The 10,030-nt window shown below is 47.6% G+C and overlaps 1 protein-coding gene across 1 annotated transcript; it reads right to left on the bottom strand.

Annotated features, from left to right (window-relative positions):
• Positions 1–215: 215 nt before the first annotated feature.
• On the bottom strand, positions 216–5,357 carry LOC308298066 (DNA-directed RNA polymerase II subunit RPB1-like; the record flags this gene model as incomplete). Its single annotated transcript, XM_080741629.1, has 1 exon — positions 216–5,357. The coding sequence occupies one exon, from the start codon at positions 5,355–5,357 to the stop codon at positions 216–218; it is 5,142 nt and encodes a 1,713-aa protein (XP_080597755.1).
• Positions 5,358–10,030: the final 4,673 nt, after the last annotated feature.

Raw genomic sequence — 10,030 nt, 5'->3', positions numbered from 1 at the left:
GGTTGTAAATATTTGCTTACTTTACTTTTGTGAATCCCCTCCCAACGATGGTCAGGCCTAAAAGTGATTCCCTGAAATAAAAACAAATGGAGAATTAGAGCCCCTCTGGCTTAGCACTGGCTAGAGGTGTCATCCTTCAATTTTATCATCTCTTAGATGGTGCTGGAAGGCATTAGGAAGCCTCCTCAGCTGCTGCCACCCGTCTTCATAGCAGCTCAGTTGTTTTCCTCGTCACTGTCGTCAGAGCCTTCAGGACTAGTAGGTGAGTATGTTGGGGAAGTGGGGGAATAATTGGGGGAGGAGGGGTAGTACCTGGGTGACTCCGGGCTGTAGGAGGGCAGGATGGGGTTGTAGGAAGTAGGAGAGTAGGAGGGTGAGCTTGGACTATAGGTGGGTGACTGGGAGGTGTGCTCTGGACCAGAGGGGGAGTAGCTAGGGCTGACATTGAGCCTAGTGGGGGAGTTGGAGGTAGGGCAGTAAGTGGGCGAATAGGATGGCGAGGAGGGTGAGTAGCTAGGGCTGACATTGAGCCTAGTGGGGGAGTTGGAGGTAGGGCAGTAAGTGGGCGAATAGGATGGCGAGGAGGGTGAGTAGTTGGGGCTCGTGGGGGAGTAAGAGTGGGAGGTCGGGACTTCACCTGGGGAGGGGTTGTACGGGCTGATTGGGCCAGATGACTCCTCGGGAGATCCAGCAGTAGGCGACCACGCCGGCGAGTAGCCCGGAGAAAAGACACTCACATCCGATCCTGCGCCGGGTGAAAAGCCTGCTGCCTCCGGGGTTACTCCGACACTGGGAGACCACGCGCCGTACGCTGGGCTCACTCCCGTGCGCCACAGATTCGTCATGGGGCTGGGCGTCGAGCCGAGGAACATTCCAGTGGTTTTGGCCACACCAGGGATGTTTGTGGGGATCTCCATGCCATACTTACACTTCTCAGCATCCAGCAGCAGGTCGAAGCAGCCAGTCCCGGCTGCAGCCAGCTGACCAAGCATGATGTTCTCGGACACACCCTTCATCGGGTCATTCTCTCCGTGGTATGCTGCTTCCATCAGCACGTCCACCATCTCCTCGAACGAGCACTTCATGAGGGGTCCCGTGTCCTGCCGGTTGATGCCGTGACGTGTTATAGGCATCAGATGTCCTCTGCATGTCATGGTGTCACAGAGCAGGGCCAGGTGGCGGTAGTTGACGTAGGAACCGTCGAATGAGATAACGTGGTTCAACTCACGTTCCAGAGCCTTGCGTGCAGCCTCGATACCCAGCACCTGGAAGATCTCCACAATGTCATTGGAGGTGGTCCTGACAGGGTCCACGTCCTTCTCACTGAGGACCTTCATGAGTCCCCCTCCATCCGTTTCAAGTATCCACTCCTGCTGGGCTTTGAACTCACCCTCGTCCGTAATGATGATCTTTTTCTTGTTATCCGTCTGGGGCAAGTGCATGTACACCTTGCTGATATGCTCAATGCCCTGTAGTGTTAACTCAGCCAGGTTGTTTTCGATGACCCTCAGTAAAACATCATCAGACATCTTCTCCGCCTCGCCCTCCTGAAACTTGTTATCGTCGCTGTTTACTATACGGATTTGCAGAACCAGCTTCTCTGCATTGTCGTCGTTGAAGATACAGTTTAGGTCATCTTTGAAAGCCTCGTTGATCTTTTCAGTGATCTGCTCCATGGTGAGCTTACGGTCATTCATGTGCTTGCGGTCCAGCTCAATACGGAGAAGCCAAGGAGAGATGCGCGTAACGTCTAAGCCCTCGATGTCATAGAACATGCTCACCCACTCCTGGTCCTCCGTCACCACTGTGGCCTGGGGGTCCGGATCGTAATAGATGGCAGTGTTGGCTGTTACCTTGCGTAGAGTGGTGTGCTCCAGTCTAAACAGGATGTCCTTGGCCCTCTCTGCATCCTTTGCAGCCTGGCCCAAAAGGAAAACTGTCAGTGAGGGTGTCTTGGGGCTCTTGGATATGTTGATCAGCTCTTTCAGACGCGGCACACCCAGCGTGACGTTCTTGGCCGATACACCGGCGTAGTGGAATGTGTTGAGGGTCATCTGGGTGGCAGGCTCTCCCAGTGATTGGGCAGCCAGGGCCCCCACCATCTCACCTGGGTGGGCGATGGACTGGTTAAACTTGGTCTCAATTTCTCCTAACAGCCATTTGAAGGCCTCTGTGGAAAGACGGAACTCTTCCGTCATACGTCTGGAGCAAAGGGTGGAGCGCAGGTGGATGTTGAAGAGCAGCGTGGCATTTTGCTGCGCCTGCTGACTCAGAGGGTTGTCACCATGCACAATCACCAGCCTCTTACTCAGTTCCTCGACATCGTCGACCACTTGAAGAGGATGGAGATCTGTGGGGGTGCGAGTGTTGATTTTGAAGGTCTTCTGAGAATTCCAGATCATTCTGGCAAGATTGCAAGGCAGTGCCACGTTACTGTCCCCAGTGGGGAAGATAGCCCTGAGGGTCTCTCTATCCTCCTTCATCTTCTCAAATTCGTTATCTAAGGCGGCCTGTACATGAGCGTTTGTTGTCACATCCTTCACCACATCCTCCTGCAGGAAGTGCCTCAGCGACTTTTCATTGGTATAGGAAAACTTGAACCTCTTCTCAAAGACCGCATTTGAGGGTTTAAGTGTGGCCATGTTTTGGAACTCCACAGCCTCTCCAGCCAGACCGTCCTCTCCGTAGCGCAGTTGGACCACCTGGTTTACAGAGTTACGTACCGTGGCGTCATACTTCACCATCACTGACTCCATAGATTTGATCAGACGACGTTGGATGTAACCAGTCTCAGCGGTCTTGATCGCTGTGTCGATCAGACCTTCTCTGCCGGCCATGGCATGGAAAAAGAACTCAGTGGGTGACAGGCCGACCATGTATGAGTTCTCTACAAAGCCTCTGCTCTCGGGACCATAGTCATCCTTAACAAAGTGGGGCAACGTGCGGTGCTTGAAGCCAAAAGGGATGCGCTTACCCTCAACATTCTGCTGCCCCACCATTGCAATAACCTGTGATATGTTGATCTTGGATCCCTTGGACCCAGCCACCACCATGGTCTTAAAGTTGTTGTATTCAGACAGGGACTTCTGAGCAGAGGATCCTGTCTTGTCACGGGCATCATTGAGGATACGGTTGACGTGGTTCTCAAAGGTCTGCCTCAGCGTGCATCCTGGGATCGGCTCCAACTGGTTGTTATGGGCTTTTTTGAGGACTTCTATCACGTCCTGCTTGGCTTTCTTGATGGTATTCTGGATGTCAAGGTAAGTGTTATCATGAGCAATAATGTCATCAATACCGATGGAGAGACCCTCAATGAGCAGCCAGTTGTTGACCACAGTCTGTATGTTGGAGAGGAAGAGCCTGGTGATGTCGTGGCCCATCTCCAAGTAGGAGATGTGGACCAGAGAGCCAGCTGATGTTCCAAGAGACTTCTTACACATGATGCCCATGATCAGCTCGCCATTCTCCACTATGACCTTGGTGTCCCCTGGAGAGATGTGCTTGTCAGGCCCTCTGTCCTCCTCGTCGGGGTGGGTGCTGTGCGTTCGGATGATATTTATGTGTCCGGGAATGATGAGGCTGAATATTTGCTTGCCCGTCCATAGGGGGCGGGGCTTGAGGATGGCCGGCTGGGGCATCCTCCTGTCCCACGTGGAGAGGTACATGAGAAGGTTCATCATCTCGCCTCTCTCCAAGAAGACGTCCCTCTTGGTGAACTTGTGCACGGCCGTGAGTGTGTCCTGCACGATTCCCATGACGGGCCGGTTCGACTGGGGCGTGACGATCATGCGCGGCACCATGGCCAGCTCATGTATCTCTGCCTTGGCCTCGAGGGACTGTGGCAGGTGGAGGTTCATCTCGTCACCGTCAAAGTCGGCGTTGTACGGTGTGGTCACGCTGAGGTTAAGTCGGAAGGTGGACCAGGGAAGTATTCGAACCCTGTGCCCCATCATGGACATTTTATGTAACGTGGGCTGTCTGTTGAAGATGACAATGTCACCGTCGCACATGTGTCTCTCCACCTTGTAGCCAAACTGCAGATTTATGTCACTTGGGTTGGGGTGGAATCGCAGGTCAATTCTGTCCCCATTGTCACGGATAATATATTTGGCTCCAGGGTAGTTGCTGTGCCCTCTTCGGACCAGCTCTTGTAACCTGAGAAAGTTAAATGGTGTGACAATTTCTGGGAAGGTCATGTTAGCTGCGATGGATTGTGGAACACCCACTTCGTCAAGTGATAGGTTGGGGTCAGGGGTGATGACAGTTCGGGCAGAGAAGTCCACACGTTTCCCCATCAGGTTGCCACGGATTCGCCCCTCCTTACCCTTTAGACGCTGTTTGATGGATTTGAGTGGGCGGCCCGACTTTTGCATTGCCCTGGGCATGCCTGGAAGCTCATTGTCCACCATTGTGGCTACATGGAACTGAAGGAGCTTGAAGTCATCAGCGATGACATGAGCCGGGGCACCATTCTGCTCGTTTCGTCTTAACTGGTTGTTAATCCTGATTATGTCGGCCAGTTTGTGGGTCAAGTCATCCTGGTTACGGGCGGAGCCCTGCATGACTACAGCAGGCCTGACGGCCAGTGGAGACACAGGTAAAACAGTGACTATCATCCACTCCGGCCGGGAGAACTTAGGGTCCATAGCCAGAATGATGTCATCCTCATCTGAGATGCGCTTGAAGATCTCAAGCACACGCTCAGGGCTCAACAGGATCTTCTTCTCTTGAGAGTCCTCGTTGACTTCCTGCCACTCAGCGTATAGCTCAAGGCCAGAGCGCCGAATACGGGGCTGGAAGCACCCACAGCCACCATGGCCTTTCTCCCTGCGTTTGTCATCCTCTGTCTCCCCCTGCTTGGCCCCAGATTCCATATCAAAATCCGTCTGCTCTCCTCCTTCACAGCTTTTTTTGCCTTTGCACAACTCGTACACGTGTGCCAATCGCCTTCTGGGTTGCCCTTTAGATTTGGAAAGGATGTCTTTGATCTTTGGATTATTCGAATCCACCAATAGCTTGGAGCAATAGTAGCAAACGCAACGGAGAACCGTCTTAATATGTGCCATGAAGCCGACGTGGAAGACAGGTTTTGCCAGCTCTATGTGTCCAAAATGGCCTGGACATTCTGTCATGTTACCGGCACATGTTTTACACCTTCCAGATCGTTCCATGACCCCTTGCCTTGGGTCCATGAGGCCGCCGAGTTTCGGACGGCCTCCTTCTGTGATTACGGGGTGTTCAAGTCCACCTTCCGTGACAGACATGCGTCTGATCTCATCTGGGCTGAGGATGCCAAATTGTACTCTCTTGATGAGGCGCAGTGAGCATGCACTGTCACCAGAGGGTGGTCCATGCATCCTGTCTATTCAATGATACGTGCCCTCCCTCGGCACACTGCTATGTGAGAATGAACTTTTAAATCTCTATTTGTCTTTCTCTTATCTATTTTCTATCTATCTTATATATTATCTATATTTATCTCTGATAAATATATGTATCAACAGTGACTCTCCTTGCTATATCTTTCCGAGTCGACATCTAAAGAGATAAGACACCCAGCACACAGCACACCCCCTTATATAGGCTGGACTGAGCTCTGGGCTGACATCGTCATCAACACACCCCGTTGTGACATCAACACACCCCGTTGCCTAGCAACTAGACACGTAGCCACTTCCTCCAGTTTTGGGAAGAAGTTGCTACGTGTTGCTGAAGGCTGCTAAATGAGATTTTGTTCGTTCGAAAGTTAACTTTATAGGACAGTTGTGATGATATTATGTGATGTCATCATCATGTGATGTAACGTGTCGTGATGTCACACCATATGTGAGAATAGTCTGTTGCCTATTAGTGGAATCACCGACGTCACGAAATGGGCGTTACCGCGAGGCGCAGCCATCATGGCGATACTCTCTTTTGTAAACAAACCAACGTGGGATAATACTAGCATTGGAATGCGGTGATAACGTTTAATTTACGACTTTGAGACAATGCCATTATGTCAAACCCACGGAAAAGCTCCGAAAATCGTGTGGAAGATGCTACCAGCTACAAAGAAGGACTTGGTCTGCAGGAAAGGGCACGCTATTTAGAGAAATTAAGCTTAATATGTGGCAAAGATCCATATGAGCTGGCCCCATCGTCTTGGATCAATGATGACCCAAATATTCTACCTTCTATCAAATATCCAGACATTGTTAACTACCTTATTTTTTCGCCAAGCCCATACACATCTGAAGACCTTAACGCCTACAAAGGTTTGGAAGCTTATAACCAGATGGTGTGTGGATGGGTGAGAGAGATACAGTAGCTCCTCAATGACAGATGCATCGTGAAAGCTAAGGTAGGTAACGTTTTTAGATCAACCTGTCTTTGCCATTTAGACATTGTATATAGTCTTATTACATTTTTGATCATCAGTTTGATATGCATTAGTCCACTCCACAGTCCCAAACTACACTGTTAACTGCAGATTACAATTACTTTAAAATGTTTTAACACTTACAATGTACAAATGGATCTGTAAGAGTCCATTTGGTTCCATTTGTGTACACTATCAGACTTACAAACTGTAAGGGTCCATTTGGTTCAGAGTTCAAATTGCACACACTGAGAGTTACATACCTGTAAGGGTTCATTTGGTTCCAATGGTGTACTGTACACTATGACAGTTACAGACCTGTAAGGGTTCCTTTGTTTTCAGAGTTAAGTTAAGGCCCATTTCCCACTTGGCAAGATAAAGACAAAAAATATATTTTTCTCAATCGAAGTGGATGGTAGCCTACTCTCATCCACTTCAATGGATAAAGATATTTGTTTTCTTTATCTTTTATCTTGCTCACTGGGAATGGGCCTTTAGAGACCTGTCAATTTGGTTCCATTAGTACACTAACTAACAGTTACAGACCTATAACTCCTCAAATATTGAGAGCCATTGGTATAAGCCTACATGATGTCATTTATTTTAAAATTAAATTGATGATTGATTATTCTTAGCTTATATTTGGTTTGTCTTGTCTTTTATTCAGGTCCTCCATTCCCAGTCAATCCGAAATACACCACTTGAACCCTGGATAATTGCAGAGAAGTCAGGCCGGATTCTTGGAGGCCACTGCACGTGTGTGGCTGGCCTTGGAGAAGTGTGCACACATGCTGCATTGCTGTTTCTGATCCAAGAAACTGTGAACTTGAGGGACTCAAAGACAGTGACACAGGAAAAGGCTTATTGGATGTTACCTACTGAGTTGTCAAAGGTGGAGTACAAAGGAATGCCAAAAGATAGACTTCACTGCAGCAAAGAGATATAAAGTAAAATAGCAGAGAGCAGCTGTGCTGGTCATGAGAAAAAAAGTGCTAGTGACCGCTCTACTCTTAGAAAAGTTAGAAAAACACCACAGCCAACCATTACTGAATTAACCAAATTTTTCAGTGCTCTTAGCACAAGTGGATCTGCTATTTTGTCACTGATTGCACCTCATTCAGACAGTTTTGTTCCCAAAGCGATGGGTGAAAACTTTCCTCTGGTGTTGACTGAATTACGAAACAATAATGCAGTTCACATGGACTATAGTGATGTATTGTCTATTTGCAATGATGTTGAGATTTCTGTATCTGAGGAGCAAGCAAAGGCAGTTGAGGCAGCTACAAGGGATCAAGCTGATTCTAAACTGTGGTTTCGATTTCGTGCTGGTCGAATCACAGCATCTAAAATGAAAACTGCATGCTGCACTAATCCGGACCAACCAGCACAGAGCCTCATCAAAAGTGTATGCTATCCTGAGGCATACAAATTTACTTCAAGCGCCACTACCTGGGGATGTACTCATAAGAAATTTGCACGTGATATGTTCATAGATGAACATAAGAAATCTCATGAAAATGTGAAAATGCACAACACAGGTTTCTTCATTAATCCAAGTGTGCCATTCTTGGGCGCTTCCCCAGACGGCCTTGTTTCTTGTGATTGTTGTGGTGTCAATGTAATTGAAGTTAAATGTCCTTTCTGTGTCAAAGGTGAAATGGTAGACAGTGTAACCTACTTGCAGAAGGATGATGATGATGGGAAACTAAAACTAAATAGAAACCATCAGTATTTCTACCAGGTGCAAACTCAACTTGGGGTGTGTAGACTGGAATCTGCTTTTTTTGTTGTTTGGACAGAGAAGGATCTGCACGTTGAGAGACCATTTCATTTGATGAAGAGTTCTGGGGCATGATATGCCAGAAGAGTAAGCACATTTTTGACACAGCCATTATGCCAGAGTTGGTTGGAAAGTTCTACACTAGGATTTCATCTACACACACACTCACTGAGTCCTCACAGCCTGGAGTATCTGTCTCTGCTGAGTCACATGGTTCTGATCTTGCTGCAAGTGCCAGCGGGCTAGAACAAGCATTTTGTTCCTGTGGCCAGGTTGAATTTGGTAAAATGATATGTTGTGACAATGACAAATGTCATATTCAGTGGTTTCACTATGCATGTGTTAATGTTCAGGTTGCACCAAGAGGGAAATGGTATTGTCCCAATTGCCGTAAGCTACCTCAGTTTCTGCCAAAAAGGGCTAAGAAAAGTACAAAAAATTAAAAGGTAAATTTAAAAAAGGTGAGCATTCAGGCACTGTAATTTGATGTTGGTGTTCAAAACTATTTGAATAACTGTTGAGTACTTGTTAATCACTTAGCATTTTGGAATGCTTTTGACAAATAAAGCTGTGAAACTCATGTTATATACTACACTGTGGGTACAGTTATTCAAGTGTTTTGTTAATGGTGTACTGTGCCATTGTTCTCATAATGATATGTTGTGTGTTGTTACACTGAGAGTTACTACAGGGGGTCCTCCAAATCTTCCAATCCTTTTTATATTAACAACTTGAACCCTAGTGTCCATATTCTGAGAACTGTAGCCAAAAATGGCAGATCTACAAGCTCACAACGCCTCACACTGCGAGGTGTTGTGAGCTTGTAGATCAGCTATTTGACCAACAGGTTTGGTGTAGAGGGGAAAAAGAGCAGACTTAAGTACAGAGTAAAAGGTCAAGTGTATTAGGTAATGACAGCATAAGTGGTTAAATATCCAACACAAATTGACATGAATCCAAAATACACTGATTGTGCTGTCAAACGATGAAATTATGGAATCTATTAAAAGGTTGTGGGGGCACCTGCTTCATCTCTCTCTCAACTAAGGGGTCCTTAGCCTGAAAACGTTGAAGACCCCTGCTTTAGGCTATAGAAATAGTCTGTCTTTATTGACATCCTTACAAATTAACCATTTAGTCAAAATCAACAATTGTTGGGCAAAGGTTCACCAGAGCACAACAGACCAGCGCAATCTTGTCTATGGTACAATAACCATCACTATCCTTGCATGATAAGAATTCAATTGGCAATATCCCCCCCAAAATACAATATTTCTGGCGCACAGAACCGATCACACGCTCAACATGAATCCTAACTTGAGCAATTTTCCTTGTGGTCTCCAAGTCAACAGGAGCTAACTGTGACTTCCCCCGAGTGAATGCTGGAATTTGTAACTGTGCCATCATGCAACCTAATGTGGCATGAATATTAAAGCCCCGGTCAGCTAAAACTAAATCACCAGGAAGAATCTTGTCCAAAAAGCCACAGTTTTCAGTTAGATGCTTATCACCAGTAAGGCTCCCTAATCGGGAGATAAGCGACCGTAGGTCACTTATCTCCACAAATAGGGCAAAAATGTGTTTTGCCAAAATCTTCCTGATCCATGTTGATGACATGAGTGTAGACATACTGTGTAGTGATTTTCGTGATTTTAGGGCAAAATCTGTAGGAGCAGTGTCCAAAAATGTGTTTTGCAAGAATCGGCCTCATGGTGGCGCTAGAAGAGGGCCATGTGAGAAATGAGGGGTGGGGTCTCCGCGCCGGCAAGGCGGACGAACAGGTACCGGCCCCGGCTGTCCCGGTCGCTCCTAGCCGGAGTTACGGCATTTTATGTGAGCTGCAGTGTAGGGGGTCCTCCACTGGGGGCGCCACCACTTTTGCATCCGTT

Source organism: Nannobrachium achirus (assembly GCF_963921795.1).
Source record: "Nannobrachium achirus genome assembly, chromosome: 14".
Lineage (NCBI taxonomy): Eukaryota > Metazoa > Chordata > Actinopteri > Myctophiformes > Myctophidae > Nannobrachium > Nannobrachium achirus.
This window is presented reverse-complemented; position numbering and strand designations above follow the sequence as displayed.